Source organism: Tupaia chinensis, unplaced genomic scaffold (assembly GCF_000334495.1).
Source record: "Tupaia chinensis unplaced genomic scaffold, TupChi_1.0 Scaffold000081_1, whole genome shotgun sequence".
Taxonomy (NCBI): Eukaryota; Metazoa; Chordata; class Mammalia; order Scandentia; family Tupaiidae; genus Tupaia; species Tupaia belangeri.
Genome location: NW_006159542.1, coordinates 2,845,793 through 2,862,376, shown reverse-complemented (window position 1 = coordinate 2,862,376; position 16,584 = coordinate 2,845,793). Strand labels below are relative to the sequence as shown.

Below are 16,584 nucleotides of genomic sequence, written 5' to 3'. Positions count from 1 at the left end.
TGTCTCTTGAAGAAGGGCTGTTCACGCGAGTTTTGTATGCTGGAGGCCCAGTTATCAGTGGGACATCTTCCTTTTTCCAAACTGGCTAGATCGCAGGAGCCATGGACCTGTCTGTCTCTTGAAGAAGGGCTGTTCTACATTTTTCAGAATCTTAACAGATTTAGATTTTTAAAAAATCCCTTAGGCTGGTTTATATCACAGGTTCTCTTTTGACATACCCAGCTAGCACCAGGCAAAGGGTTTTCCCTGGCTGCCAGCTTTATATCACACATTTATTTGGCACATGCACACCAATTATGTAGTTGGCCATGGAGCTATCACAATCCGAAAACTCTGTACTATTTCTTGTGCCATTCCACCATCACTTAGCCAAAAGACCACTGCTCAGAGTAGAAGGCCATTATCCCACTCCCACAGCTCCCTGCTCCCCAGGTGACTTTAGCTTTTAGGAGCTTAGCTTTTTCAGTAGTTCTTCACTTGAGCTTATATTATCTTTTTTTTCTTTCTACTCAGGAGATTATTGAAGAATGAGTGCAGGTTTCCTGTTTTCACCCATGGTTCACAAACTGTTAAAATTCTCACACTGCCTAGATTCTGAAATAAACCTAACAAGGCAGGGTGGCCATACTGAAGAAAAAATTATTCCATCAATTAACTGTTAGCAGTAGTGTTTCTTAATATGTGAGATAAGTCACATTTCTCAAATAGGTAGTTTGCTATATAACTTTCTTTGTAATTAGTTTTATAGCAACCCTGTGGGAATAATTATTATAGAATGTAGAATCAGAGTGTTCTCATTTGTAGGCTCTAGACCATTTCCATACCTTATGTCAGAGTCCTAAAGGAAGAATTGGAGACCCAAGAGCTAAAATTATGCACAGAAGCAAAGACAAGGGTCCACAAAAGTTAAATGCTTTTATTATTAAATTTTTTTGCTTAGGCTACTCCTGGCTATTTTGAAGCATTGGACCACAGGCTATTTCCCTCATTGATTAATCTTTGCTAATAAAGCATTGGCCAGTACAACTCTATTGAGATAGTTGGTTACTCCTCAGTGTGTTAAATAATATTAGAATGTATTAGTCTTTTATCTATATTATACTACTGTGCTGTATGCTTTATATACTTGGTGTAAGGAAGAACTAAAGAATTAAAAATGTGTTTGAAAACACAACTATTGGGCCAGTAGGTTGTGGGGTGGTAAGGCACTCAATTTCCACATGGCTGACTGCAGTTCTAGTCCTGGACCCTCAGCTTGAAAACTACAACAAGGGACCAGCAGTTAGCGTAATGGCTATGTCGCTGGACTCTCATGTAGTCGACCGCGGTTTGCGTCCCAGACCCAGTGGCTTAAAACTCATGCCGGGTGCATGTGCATGCGTGCCCAAGATCCCGGGAGGAGAACGGAGGAGAGGGGATTGCAGCGTGGCCATCCCCCCTGGGGGGTGATTTCTTGCTTTCTGTCTCTCTGTCTGTCTCTGTCTGGCGAGCACATGCACCCTATAGCAAAAACCTCTCCAAAAAAAAAAAAAAAGAAAAGAAAACTACTACAACAAATTAATAGATAAATAAACTGGTTATAATAACTATTCCCTTTGTAGAACTTTTAGATTTTTTAATCTTATTACTTAAATTTCTAATTTCTTTCCAGATTTATCAATCGATGAAGAAGAAATAATATTCACAGATAATTTGATGACCTATAAAAATCAGCTACCAACTTCGCATACTCTCCTAAGTAGCCTAAAGCCATCTTGGGTAGAGGACTCCCTTTCAGATTTCAAAGAACAGCTCTTCACAGAACCTAATGTTACCAGGTACTTAATTGTCCAATGATATAAATATTTTTAAGAGAAGAAAATATTTTTGTATGATCACAAATTTAGATGTTAGTAATAATAGTATTTTATCACTGCTTTACTTGAACTTTAATTTTAATGTGTTCTGACTGTCTAAATTTAGTATGAAATTTGCTTTTAGTAAACACTATTTTTGGTTTAAGGGAATGTCTCTCTTTTCAAGAAGATTTGAAAGTTTCTGTGAAAGAAGATTTTCCTATGGATAAAGAGAACTTCTGTCAGGAGAAACCAGAAGATACAGTAGGTTTAAATGAGGTTGTAATATTTGCTTTCAATATTTTTATAAAAGTAATGAAGCGGAACCAGCAGTTAGCGTAATGGCTATGTCGCTGGACTCCCACATAGTCGACCGTGGTTTGAGTCCCGGACCCGGTGGCTTAAAACTTACGCCGGGTGCGTGTGCGTATGTGCCCAAGATCTTGAGAGGAGAATGGAGGAGAAGGGATTGGAGCGTGACCATCCCCCCTGGGGGGTGATTTCTCGCTTTCTGTCTCTATGTCTCTCTCTGCCTGTCTGGCGAGCGTACGCGCCCTATAGCAAAAAAAAAAAAAAGTAATGAAGCACACTTTTATAAATTTTAGTAATCTACATTGACTGTTTACAATTGTCAGGTTAGAAAGATTTGGGGACCAGCTGATGGTGTAATCATTATGTAACTGAACTTCCATGTAGTCAATGCAGATTGAGTCCCAGACCCAGTGGCTTGAAACTCATGCCTAGTGCGTGTGTGTGCATGCCCAAAGTTCCAAGAGGAGAATGGAGGAGAAGGGATTGTGGCGTGGCTATCCCTTCTGGAGGGTGATTTCCCTCTTTCTGTCTCTCTGTATCTCTCTGTCTCGCTGGTGAGCACATGTACCCTATAGCAAAAATCTCTCTTAAAAAAAAAAGAAAAAGAAAGAAATGTATTACATGGAGTACAGTAAATATTCACTTCATTCCTTCAGCTCTTTTTATTTCTTTTGATTTACCGTCTTTCATCTGCTTCAGTGATTATTTCCAACGCAGAATTTTAAAAATTTACGCTTAGCCAAAAGAATATATTTCTGTATCTAAGGATATTGTATATAACTAATGTAATAAGTAACCATAAATTTAATACTCAGAGAAAACATTGCTATAATAGAATATATTTTTGGCTACTACTCCTTTGGTTTTTAAAAGTATGCATAGTATCAAATTTTTTGAGTATAAGTTTAGTTCAAAATTTGATATGCCATTTAAGCAAATATGTCTATTTATGAACTCAAGAATATTTATTTGGAAGCCTCCTTAAAAACTTCTCTTAATTATGTATTATTTCAGCCACCTCTTTTTCCTATTGAGTGTGAATCTTTGATACCTACAAGCCTCAAACAGGAAATTGATATTCCATCATCCTCAGAACTGAAGAAGTCATCAAACTTAGTACCAGAAATAATAAGTTGTGTAGATGAAGATGAAAAGATTTTCAAAAGAGGTGAGAATTAATTTTAAAATATTTATTTGTAAAAGCCACATAATAATGTTTGTTACATAGGCTATTGTTCATTAAAATATTTTCTGAACCTCTAGATTTTGTAATAATGTCCCAAGGTTACATGTTGAAATCTTTGAATTACTATTATTGATAAATTTTTTGCATCATCTTTTTAAAATACTTCTTTCAGGTTTAAAACATCTCTGAAATTAATCTAACCATTTCAAGATAATTTATAAATGAAGCTAAATACCTGTGACTGCATTAATTTTGGGAGGTGGTAGTGAGTATGTGTGTGGGTGTGGGTGTGTGTCTGTGTGGTGTTTTAGACAAGGTCTTGCTGTGTTGTGATCCTCCTGCCTCAGCCTCTGGAGTAGCTTGTGTTACTGAAGAAGCAGTTCTATTACCTGATGCATACAAAAGGCAATGGCATCAGGTCTTAAAACAAGAAAGTTTTATTGTATGACCAGGCAACAAGGAGACAGAAGCAACTTCAAATTTGCTTCCCCAGTAGCAAGGGAAAGGGGTCCTTTTTTAGAGCAATTAGCAAGAGGTTTATGGGATTATATTGTTTGAGAGTCCGGGATTGGTTGGTGATGAGGGCTTTCCAGAGTTGCTGGCTCACTGGTCCTGACTGCAACAATTTAGGGCACCCCTCACTTCTGATCTTATTCCTTGGAACCAGGGCAAGTTCTTTTTATTATCCCTTATAGCTGAGGTTAATTTAAGGTCACTCAGTCCATTTAAGCACTTGCATCTTGCAGGTAAGCTTACATGATTACATAGATTTGGAAGGACAAACTCATATGTATGTTTTCTACTATCTTGAACCAGAGCTAGGAACATAATTGTAAAATAAATTAATTCTAATCCTCTGACTTGAAACACATTAATAAAAGCTAAGATCTGGGAGAAAGGAGAAAGTTTTGTGGAAGAATATGCTAAGTTCCTCATGTTGATAGGGGAACTGAGATGCTGTCTTTTTAAACTGATACCAAAAAAGATGAAAATGTATATATATTTTCAAATTAATAACAAGGTATGATTTTAAAATAAGCTGTATAACTTCCAAATCAATACAGAAAAAAGCCCTCTGAATAATAGAATTAATCCTCTGGGAAAAAAAGGTAGAAAATAAAGACATAGGCAAAATATGTTAGCTGAAAAAAGGAAGTCAAAAGGGCAAGATTAATATAGACAAGTAGAATTCCTCCTAAATGGGGCATAGAACATCAACATGTATTGATGAAGATTAAATCCTTAAAAATCTCATTCTTTGACGTTTAAGGCTATGAATTGCTCACTTATTTTAGTTTCTAATGATTATATAGATTTCCCCATTTTTATCTTTCTTGATAAATTTGATTGACTGTTAAGGAGTCAATTGTGGATATGCATGGGGAACATAGGGGGTGCTAATTCACCTATTATATCAGGATTTTATTCAAAAGTCTAAATCTCTACTTTTCTCTGAAAGGAAAATTGACTTACTATAAATCAATAAAGATATATCTAAAGGAGAAAGCCAGTAAACAAGGTTACAAAAATGTAATTTAATGGTACTTTTGCTAATAGCAGAGTTTCTTCCTTTTCTTTTCTGATCTATTAACCAAGGATCTGACACTGAAGATATAAAATGCAGCTCCATAGAGATTTTGACTGTTCAAAGCCAGAGTGAACCAGAGTGCCGTGAACCAGGTAGAAATTTTGAATATATTATGGAGTGTATCAGGAGTTACATAATATGATATAAAAGTGTAATACATACATTCACATATACAGCTTTCTATGAGTCAATTTTGATGTTTAAAATTTGATTATTCTGGGAACAGCAGTTGGCATTGTGGTTAAGGCTTTGGACACTCACATGATCAACTATGGTTTTAGTCCTGGATCTGGAGGCCCTAAACTCACACTGGGAGTGTGTGTACATGTGTCCAAAATCTCAGGAGAATGGAGGAGAAGGGATTGCAGCCTGGCCAACCCTCAGGGAGTGATTTCTCACTTTCTCTATGTCTGTCTCTGTCTCTCCGGCAAGTACATGTACCCTGTAGCAAAAATGTCTTTAAAAGTTGATTATTGTAATCTTAATTGTTTTTTTCTTTTATTCCATTATTACTTAATTACTATCATTAAATCGGAATCCTACCAGCATCAAAACTGAATAATATTTAGAGGAGAATTACAAAGATTGGGGAAGAGGAATAATTAATATTGAATATAGAAATCTTGGGACCAGCAATTGGCTTATATAATATAATGGCTGTGTCACTGGACTCCCATGTAGTTGACCACGGTTCGAGTCCCAGACCTGGTGGCTTAAACTCATGCCGGGTGCGTGCAAGTGTGTGCCCAAGGTCCAGAGAGGAGAATGGAGGAGAAGGGATTGCAGCATGGCCATCTCGAGTGATTTCTCACTTTCTCTATGTCTGTCTCTGTCTCTCCGGCAAGTACATGTACCCTGTAGCAAAAATGTCTTTAAAAGTTGATTATTGTAATCTTAATTGGTTTTTTCTTTTATTCCATTATTACTTAATTACTATCATTAAATCGGAATCCTACCAGCATCAAAACTGAATAATATTTAGAGGAGAATTACAAAGATTGGGGAAGAGGAATAATTAATATTGAATATAGAAATCTTGGGACCAGCAATTGGCTTATATAATATAATGGCTGTGTCACTGGACTCCCATGTAGTTGACCACGGTTCGAGTCCCAGACCTGGTGGCTTAAACTCATGCCGGGTGCGTGCAAGTGTGTGCCCAAGGTCCAGAGAGGAGAATGGAGGAGAAGGGATTGCAGCATGGCCATCTCCCTGGGGGGTGATTTCTCACTTTCTGTCTCTATATCTCTGTCTTTCTGGTGAGTGCACATGACCAATATCAAAAACATCTCAAAAAAAAAAAAAAGAAAGAAAGAAAAAATAAATCTTAAAATATTGTAGCTCAGTAAATCAAATTTTATATTTTATCCCAGTATTAGCAGTCTTGTTAACCTTTGTTACACTTTTTTAAAATTTAACCTTATAATACCCCAAGATAATACTATCATTCTTTGGTGCATCATTGTTAGTATTATTGTCCTATCAAATTTGGAATCTCATGGGACCAGCAGGTGGTGTGGTGGTTAAGGTGCTGGATGCTCCCATGTGGCTGACCATGGTTCAAATCCTGGACCTGGTGTCTTGCTTTCTCACCTTCTCTCTCTCTCTCTCTTTCTGTGTGTGACTCTCTGGTCAAATTAAAAATGAATGAATGAATATATAAAGTTAAATAAATATTTTTTAAAAATTTGGAATCTCAGAATCATCTTTTGTTCCAGTGTAATACTAAATTATGTTGCTTCCTGACGATATTGATGATACTGTTATTTAGTTACATTTATAAGTGAATCATTTTAATCTCCATTTGAAAATTTAATGCTTTATTTATGAAAGTGATAAAACTACATTGACTACTTAAAATAATATGAGGATCAGTTTTTCTTTTTTTAAGAATTATTAATTAAATTAAATTATTATTGTTCTTCATTTTGACCAGAGAGAGAGAGAGAGAAAGCAAGCCACCAAGTTTGGGACTCAAACCACAGTTGGCCTTGTGGGAGTCCAGTGCTTTAACCACTATGCTACCTGCCAGCCCTGAATATCACTTTATCAGGCCTACCCTATAAAATATTTAACTGTGGGGAACCAGCAGTTAGCATAATGGCTATGTCGCTGGACTCCCACGTAGTTGACTGCGGTTCGCGTCCCGAACCCGGTGGCTTAACACTCACGCCGGGTGTGTGTGCGTGCGTGCCCAAGATCCCGAGAGGAGAATGGAGGAAAAGGGATTGCAGCGTGACCATCCCCCCTGGGGGATGATTTCTCGCTTTCTGTCTCTATGTCTCTCTCTGTCTGTCTGGCGAGCGCACGCGCCCTGTAGTGAAAAACCTCTCCAAAAAAAAAAAAAAAAATTTAACTGTGTTAGCCACCCACAACTGACTTATTAAGGTGTAGAACTGCTTGGAATAATACTATTTGCTTTGCATCATGAATACCAAGTATGGAGATAAAAATATTACTCTTTTAAGTAAACTGCCAGAATTAAACTGCCAGAATTAAAAGAAGTATTACACATAAAGTTCTTAGAATTTCTTATATACAGACAACTCAATAAAGTTTGTTGTCAATGTATGTTTTAAAAATCATCGTTATCATAGTTGAGATACCATGTGTATATATACATTTAATTCCTTACATAGATGTAAATTGAAAACTATGATTTTGTATATCAAGTAACTCACATTTTTTATTAAAATATTCTTGCCACAACAATGATCTAACAATTTGCTTATAAAAAGTTCTGAATTATGCTTAAGTTTACTCAGTGTTTATGAAACATAATCATTATCAATATTTCAGCAGAGTTAGAAATGCCCCTAACTCCTCTACACCCAAGAAGCCAACGTTCTTCAGTGACTTCATTCTGTGTAGAACTTCAGACATTTTTAATTTCTCCAGTTTGTAAAATGTAAGTAAAGATTACATCTAGAACACAAGTTGCAATTCAAAACAAGTGATCTTTAACTAAATCTCTCCATATAGAGGCATTTTCCAAGATACTTCTATTTTTAAAAATGTAAGAAACAGTATAGTGTCTATAGCAATTGAAGGGAATATATGAATATGTATGTACATATTTGGCCTTATACGCATAGAGTATCTTTATAAGGACACATAAGAAACAAGAAACGTTGGTTGTGTCGAGGAGGGAACTAAGTACTCTGGCAATAAGGGTAGGAAAATTTTTCACAATATGATACTTTATACAGTTAGTATTTTTAACATTATTATATTACCATTAAAAATAAATAATAGGGGACCGGCAGGTGGCACAGTAGTTAAGGTGCTGGACTCCCACATGGCTGACCATGGTTTGAGTCCTGGGCCTGGTGGCTTGCTTTCTTACTTTCCCTCTCTCTTTCTCTCTCTCTGTCTCTCACTCTCTCCCTCTCTGGTCAAATAAAATAAATAAATAAATAAAGTTAAATAAAATAAATAAATAATAGAAAATTTTATGAAAACTCTGGCATTGGAATAATCTACTTAGAACATTGCCAGTGGATACTTGCCAATAGCACTACCTCTGCTGGCACTTTCTGCCATGAAAGGCAATGCAGTAGCATTATTGGTGTGTTAGAGCTGCCATAACAAATACCATAGACTGGGTGTCTTTAAAAACAGAAATTTATTTCCTCACAGTTCTGGAGGATAGCAGTCTGAAAATAAAGCATCAGCAGATTGGTTTCATTCCAGGGCCTTTCTCTGGGGCTTTGTCTCCACATGATCTCTCCTTCATTTTTGTCTGTGTCTTCATCTCATCTCATCTCATAAGGAAACCAGTCATGTTGGATTAGGATGCACCCTAACAATTCCATTTAATTTAATTACCTCTTTAAATTCCCTGTCTCCAAATAAGTCACATTCTGAGGTACTGAGGATTAGGGCTTCAACGTATGAAATTGTTTTTGTTGGGGGGAGGAAAATTCATCCCATTAAAAAGTGGTTAAAAGCTCTAAACTAGAGCCAGATCTACTGATTTGGTCACTTAACTAACTCTTGTGACCTCAGTTTTTCTGCGGTTCAGTTTCTTTATCTGCAATACTGGGATAATAATAGTAGCTACCTTACAGGGTTGTTACAAGGTCTTCTAAAAGATTTGTCCTAGGTCTCCAGCCTGGAATAGCCAAGATTACAGAGCAGTGCAATAGCTGATCAACACACTCGACTATCAAATTACTCCCCCAAGGAGGGCCAGGGTCACAGCCCATCTCTAACTGAAGACATCCACTGCTACCTTATTCACCTTTGTCAATGTGGACTCATCATTGGAACCACTGCAGAACTAAGATATGATCCATAAATTTATTCAGTACCCTCTTGTTTCTGCACAGAATGGTCTGTAATCTTAGAATTGATACTGCAGGGCTAGATCATTGTATTCTAGTTTGAGCCAAAATTGATAGTATAGCTTAATAGCCCAGCATCCTTGTCCTTTGACTGAGTCTAAGATAGCTTTGGTTACTATCTTATACCCTGTGGCATACATGTAACTTAATGTTTTCTAAGGTAGATTAGTTTGCTGTTCTGGAATAAGGCCACTGGGGGAGAAGGAAGCAGGAGCGATTACCAACTTTACAAATTACCAAACTTCCCCAGGAAGAGAGGAAGTCAGTATTTGCAATTTGGATATATGAAACTCAGCTTCAGTTTACACATTTATATTAGGAGTTAATTTTTCACTTGCTTTTGAGTGTAAAACATTTAGAGGCTCAATATTATTAATATATTGTTATTAAATTTTAACTTCTTTTTCTGTAGTTTGCTTACTGCTGAAGATGCAGCTAATAAATACTGTATGATGTGGCAATTAGAACATTGCAGAAGCTCTTTGAACCCATTTTCGCTTACAGGTAAAGATTAATCACTTTCAAATGGTGAATAGAAAGTATAGGTAACAATCAGTAGAAATGTCATTTTTTTTTACTTTTATTTTTCAGTTTTTGTTATAGGGTGCATGGTCTTATCAGAGACATAACAGAGAGAGAGAGAGAGAGAAAGAGAGAGGAAGTGAGAAATCACTCCCCAGTGGAGATAACCACACCACAATCCCTTCTCTTCCATCCTACTCTAAGGATCTTGGGAATATTTGCATGCCTCATAGGCATGCCTCAATCCTTTTTCCTCTATTTCTGCATCTCATGAGAATTTGGGGCATACACACACACAGGTGTCCAGTGTGGTTTTCAAGCCTGCCAGGCCAGGATTCAAACTGCAGGTAGCCATGTGGGATCTGGCTTTCCATGCAGTGCTGAACCACTTAGCTATGGGGCCAATCTTCAAAGGTATTAATTTAGTAATTTAAAATGGTCAAATGAAATAACAGTTTCTTTTCCTACTAAATATTGAAATAATTGTAACTCTCTAAGATTTCTAAAGATTGAACCAAATCCTTTATGTGACTTCTATTACTATATTAATTTGAACTTGTACAAATATTAGCATCTTGAAAACAGAGTATCAGATATAACTTCAAGTTTTTATATTTTAATGTGTGAAAATATGTCTTATAAAGAAATTCAGTGGTCGTGTTTTTCATTTCTTTTGCCTTGTACACTGCTTCTCACTATTTGTTTTTTATTTCTTTAAGTGTCAAGAATTCAAGAGCCCAACAGTCAATCTTCAGTTACAAGTTTGAAAAAGATAATTTCTGTTGAAAAAGGAAGACTTGTAATTAATCATGCAATGACAGAGTGGTGGAAACAAGCAGGACTAAATCCAATAGTGAGAGAAACTTTGGAACATCTGAATACATACTTCTGTTACAATAATCTATCTTTCAGTGACACTATAACGGAGATATTTTTGCCTAAAAAATTGCCTCAATTACAGTGTAAGCTCATAATAATAAATATGACTTGTGTAAGCATTTTCAGAATGAGAAATGTTAGATACTGGATTTTCTCTAGGTGATTGAATAACTATAACTAAGTTATAGCATTCAGTATTGAGTCTGGCACTGCCAGAATTATTGATCTGACCAACTGTAGACCTCATTTTCTTCTTCCAAAAAAAAAAAATGGAGAAGTTTGACTAGCTTATCCTATAATTCTATTTTATCCTAAAGTTCCATGGTCTCATTTTTAATGTGCTCTTAGAGTTTGTGCTTTTGAAAAAACAATATTCATGAACTGTAAAAATTCATCTTTGAGACCAGCAGTTAGTGTAATGGCTATGTCGCTGGACTCCCACATAGTCAACCATGGTTCATGTCCCAGACCCAGTGGCTTAAAACTCACACCGGGCGCATGTGTGTGCGTGCCCAAGATCCCGAGAGGAGAATGGAGGAGAAGGGATTGCGGTGTGGCCATCCCCCCGGGGAGTGACTTCTCGCTTTCTGTCTCTCTGTCTCTGTCTGGTGAGCACACGCGCCCTATAGCAAAAACCTCTCCCCCCGCAAAAAAAATCATCTTTAACTTACAAAAATATTTTAGTGTCCAACATTCATATTTCACTTAGAAAAGAATCATACAAATGGAATCAGACAAGATATATATATTCTTTTAAAATTTTTTATTGCCAGTGGGCAGATGTTCTCACCAGAGAGACAGAGAGACAAAGAGGGAGAAGAAAGCACCCCCCCACCACCACCATGTTGTGTGATTATGCCACAACCCCTTCTCCTCCATTTCTCTGTTCCGTTGGGATTTGGGGCATGCATGCACAAGTACCTATTGTGTTTTTCTTTTTTAGAATTATTTATTTTATTTTTATTATTATTATTTTAATTTTCTGTAGGGCACATGCATTCACCAGAGAGAAACAGAGAGATGAGGGAGAGGGAAAGTGAGAAAGCAAGCCACCAGGTCTGGGATTCGAACTGCAGTCAACCATGTGGGAGTCCAATGCCTTAACCACTATTCCATCTGCTGATCCCCAATGTATTTTTCAAGCTGCAAAAATTGGGATTTGAACTGTGCAGTTGGCTCCCTTGACCACTAGAACACAGAGTCAGCCTACAGTATGTGTCCTTTTCTCACTGGCTTCTTTCACCTTAGCATGTTTTCAAGTTTCATCCATGTTGTAGAATATACATATCTTATATGAAGGATTGTTCAAATCTTCCCATAGTTTTTAAATTCAGTTTTCCTTTAAATGTTGAGTTATAAGAGTTCTTTCTTTCTTTCTTTCTTTCTTTGCATACAATCCTTTGTCAGGTATATGTATTGCAAGTATTTTTTTCCAATCTGGCTTGCCTAGTATATAAGCTTTTACCATTAACCTCCAAGGCTGTGACTCATAAGCTTACTAATGATAGGACTTTCCTATAAATAGATTCCTTCTGTGCTTGATAACCTAGCTCTTATCATGAGAAAAAAAGATGTACTAAATTTTTACTATTTAAGAAAATTTATCTTATTCAAACCAAAATTGATTTTTTTTTTTTGGAGAGGTTTTCACTATAGGGCACGTGCGCTTGCCAGACAGAGACAGAGAGACAGAAAGCAAGAAATCACCCCCCAGGGGGGATGGTCACGCTGCAATCCCTTCTCCATTCTCCTCTCGGGATCTTGGGCATGCACGCAAACGCGCCCGGCGTGAGTTTTAAGCCACCAGGTCCGGGACACGAACTGCAGTCGACTACGTGGGAGTCCAGCAACATAGCCATTACGCTAACTGCTGGATCCCCCAAAATTGATTTTCAAAGCAGTAAATAAAGTACTCGTAAGGATCTAATTATATCTATAATAAACTGCAACTGAAAGTTTTCCTAATGCCCTAATAGAACACTTGTTTAGGCATTGAGGTCATTTCCCTGTTTTCTATTTTCTGTTTCAGCATGTCTAGAGCATGAACATTGCACCTCACCTATTGAACTTATTAATGAGAAATCTACAAATGATCATTTACCACTTCCACAAGAAAGTTCATCTCTAGCGAGAGTACCAGATTTGTGTTTTTCTGATGAATATATCTCTGAGGGTGAAAAATCAACAAAAGAAGAGAAAACGAAGAAAGATCAAGAACTAGTTTATAACATAATCCAAAAGAAAGAAAATAAAGATCACTTTAAACTTGACTGCACAGTACTATGTGTTGAATCATCCTCAAAAATTAAAAAAACATCTTTTGAACATGGTAAAAAACAGGAGAATGATTTGGACCTTTTGAGTGACTTTATTATGCTGCGAAATAAATATAAAACTTGCACCTCAATGACTGGTCAGATCATAGACAGTGATGAAAAAGATGGTGGGTGAAAGTTTGTATTTTTAGTAAATATGATAGGCCAAGGACTAACTGCAAAATTTATTATAGAAAGCAAAGAAATAAAGCTCTTTGGATATAATTAAGTTAGTTTTTATGGCCAGAGAAAATGGCTTGGATTCATGATACTTTTTATATATGGAGATATGGATATGTAGGTGTAGATTTAGATAAAGACATGTATTTTCCAAAAAAAATAGAAAGTGCATTTGAATTTGAAACAAAAGTCACTATTTGTAAAACTTGTTTCCTTCATGGCCATACAAATTCATAGTATTTCTAACTTTTTTTCAGCAGTCTGTTTTTCACAGTGAAAAATTTGGTAAAAATGCAGAATAGTATTTAAAGATTTCAGAATTTTGTGATCCTTTATGTTTATATATATTCACTTTAAAGTTTATTTTTACACAATCCTTTCACCACCTTATAATTTATCTTTTTTTCTTTTTAACCCTGGAGCTTTATTTGCTGGTTTTGGCAGTGTCATGATTTGGCCACCTTATAATATACCTTCTTGGGTGACAATTCATTCACTTCTCAAACTAAGCTCTGTTTTTCATCTTAGCCTTTATTAGTAATAGAGGGAATATTTTGATATATGTCTTACTTCTCATTTTATTTAACAGTTGATTTGGGGGCAAGAAATGTTAAAAAGCTTCTTAGAGTTCCTAAAATATTCCAATAATTAATATTATTTTATCACATAATTCCAATTATTTACAGTTAATTGATAGTATTACTTGAAAATAATAACATAATTAATCTAATTTAGGGTATACTCTACCATTATATTTTAACTATTTAAAGCTCATATATTTCAAATGTTTCAAGATGGTAACTTATTTCTAAAATTATCCTGTAATCATATTATAGAGAAATGACATAATTATCTAGCTAAAATAACTAGAGAAGCAGCCTTGTAGTGCAGCAGTTAAACCCTGTGCATTGAGAACTGGATCCTATATGGACAACCACAGTTCAAATCCCAGCCCTGCAGGCTTAAAAATATGCCAGGCATATATATGCATGCTCAAAATTCCAACAGGTTGGAGAAATAGAGGAAAAGGTATTACGGCATGACAATACCCCACTGGGGGAATTCTCTCTCTCTCTCTGGCAAGCACACATACCTTCTGGCAAATTTTTTTTAATTAAAAAATAGAATAACTAGACTCATAATGTGTATGTGCACGTTGTGTAAATACCCTACAATGCCTAGGAAAGAAGAAAGAAAATTAATTGAATGCTCAGGCACTAAATTACTGCTTAGAAATAACTATGTTGCTGCCCCGAGAAGCTCACAGTGTAATAGAGTAGGCCAGCCAGACGTGCAGATAATATAATTTCAATACAGTGTGGAAAATATCTAGAGAAAGGGATGCCTGAGTGCTGAAGAAACAAAAGGAGGGTCACTTTGGTGATCTGGATGAGAGTGGGCAGTTATATAACACTTCTTACAGAAAAGTAAGTCTGACAAAGGCGTAGTAAGAATTAGCCTAAGAATTGGTTAAGGAAGGACGAAGGCAGTAATGCAAGTTCCCTGCCAGGCTAGACTCCAACCATGGGCTCAGATTCCTGGATCAGCCTGAAAATGCTGAGCGCATGTGCTGGTGCCCAGGATTCTGAGGTGCTGGAGAGTGGGGAAAGGAGATTGCAGTGAGATGAGACCTTGACTGGGGTGGTTATCTCTTTCTCTCATGTGCACATGCTCTCTGTCATTAAAAAAAAAAAAGAAAAGAAAAGAAAGGGTGGAAACCAGAAGGCTTAGTCAGAGGAGAAGTTTGCTAACAGAAGGAAGGGTATGTGGAAAGTCAAATGGGGAAAAAGAAATGAAATATAGCAGTACATGCCGAATTTGTATCAGAAACTGTATTTGGTATTTAATCCTTATAACAACCTTTAAAGTAGGCATGTTTATCCATATTTTATGTATGAGAAAAACGGAGGCTAGTGTGTGAGATTGAAACACTGATATCTGATGCCATCGTCCTATTGATTTTTAACCATTCATCTTCTCACCCAGCAGTGTTAGTTAGTAGTTGTTCAATTTATTATTGATGTGTTTCAATGAAGAAATCAACAATTAGGATCATATTTTAGAATAAACATTAAAGTAAAGCAATTTTCCTGAATAATGCAAATTAATATTTTTATTAGAATTTCAAGATAAGGAAGTCTGTTCTTTGACTCTTCAAGAAGAAAGTCCTATTGCTTATACTACTAAAACCTTAGAGACAACAAATCAGAAAAGGGGAACAGACAGTGTCATTGAAATTCAAGCGTCAGGTATGCTGCATGCCTAAATAGTCTTCTAAATTTACTTTATTTGAAAGTTTTTTCTAGATTCCTAAGACATATCTTATTTTCCGTGTAGTTTTCTTCACTTGTTTCAGGTATCTCTTTATCCTGCTCCTATTTTCAAGTCACTTAAAGATCTGAAATGCTCTGCCTTTTCCATTGCCCTACTTCAGTCTAGTAAGCATTACTTCTTTCATTCAAATCGCTGCTGCTTCTCTGTATCTATCAGAGAAGAACAAAGTGCAATTTCTTTCTTTCTTTTTTTTTTTGAGAGGTTTTTGCTATAGGGCATGTGCGCTTGCCAGAGAGACAGAGAGAGACAGACAGAAAGTGAGAAATCACCCCCCAGGGGGGATGGTCATGCCACAATCCCTTCTCCTCCATTCTCCTCTCGGGATCTTGGGCATGCATGCACACGTGCCCGGCGTGAGTTTTAAGCCACCGGGTCCGGGGCGCGAACCGCGGTCGACTACGTGGGAGTCTAGCATTACGGTAACTGCTGGTCCCAACAAAGTGCAATTTCTCAAACTCTTTTGCCCAGTCTGAAAAATGAACTGCTAATAGTTGCTCTCTCTGTTCTGTTACTCTTACTCTTCTGTTCTCTTACATGAGGATGATAAAAATAAGTAACTATTGGGAACCAGCAGTTAGCGTAATGGCTATGTTGCTGGACTCCCACGTAGTCAACCGCGGTTCGCGTCCCGGACCCAGTGGCTTAAAACTCACGCCGGGCGCGTGTGCGTGCGTGCCCAAGATCCCGAGAGGAGAATGGAGGAGAAGGGATTGCGGCGTGACCATCCCCTCTGGGGGGTGATTTGTCGCTTTCTGTCTCTATGTCTCTCTCTCTCTGTCTGGCGAGTGCACACGCCCTATAGCGAAAACCCTCTCCAAAAAAAAAAAAAGTAACTATTGATTCTTACATTGATTTTATTTTGTTTTGATTTGTGATAAAGGAGAAAGTTCTTTGACTCCTAAAGAACCACTGTTTGGGAACAGCAGTTAGCATAATGGCTATGTCACTGACCTCCCATGTAGTCAACCGCGGTTCGAGTCCCAGACCCGGTGGCTTAAACTCACACCGGGCGCGTGTGCGTGCGTGCCCAAGGCCCCAAGAGGAGAATGGAGGAGAAGGGATTGCGGCGTGACCATCCCCTCTGGGG

The 16,584-nt window shown here is 37.1% G+C and overlaps 1 protein-coding gene across 1 annotated transcript in view; it reads left to right on the top strand.

Moving 5' to 3' along the window:
- Positions 1-16,584, top strand: part of SHOC1 (shortage in chiasmata 1) — a 70,590-nt gene that overhangs the window by 12,337 nt on the left and 41,669 nt on the right. Inside the window, exons 4-12 of the mRNA XM_027769451.1 lie at positions 1,652-1,817; positions 2,003-2,114; positions 3,162-3,315; positions 4,930-5,013; positions 7,721-7,829; positions 9,680-9,771; positions 10,509-10,751; positions 12,698-13,111; positions 15,293-15,412. Coding sequence (XP_027625252.1) covers positions 1,652-1,817; positions 2,003-2,114; positions 3,162-3,315; positions 4,930-5,013; positions 7,721-7,829; positions 9,680-9,771; positions 10,509-10,751; positions 12,698-13,111; positions 15,293-15,412 — 1,494 coding nt within the window. The remainder of the gene's footprint in view (positions 1-1,651; positions 1,818-2,002; positions 2,115-3,161; positions 3,316-4,929; positions 5,014-7,720; positions 7,830-9,679; positions 9,772-10,508; positions 10,752-12,697; positions 13,112-15,292; positions 15,413-16,584) is intronic.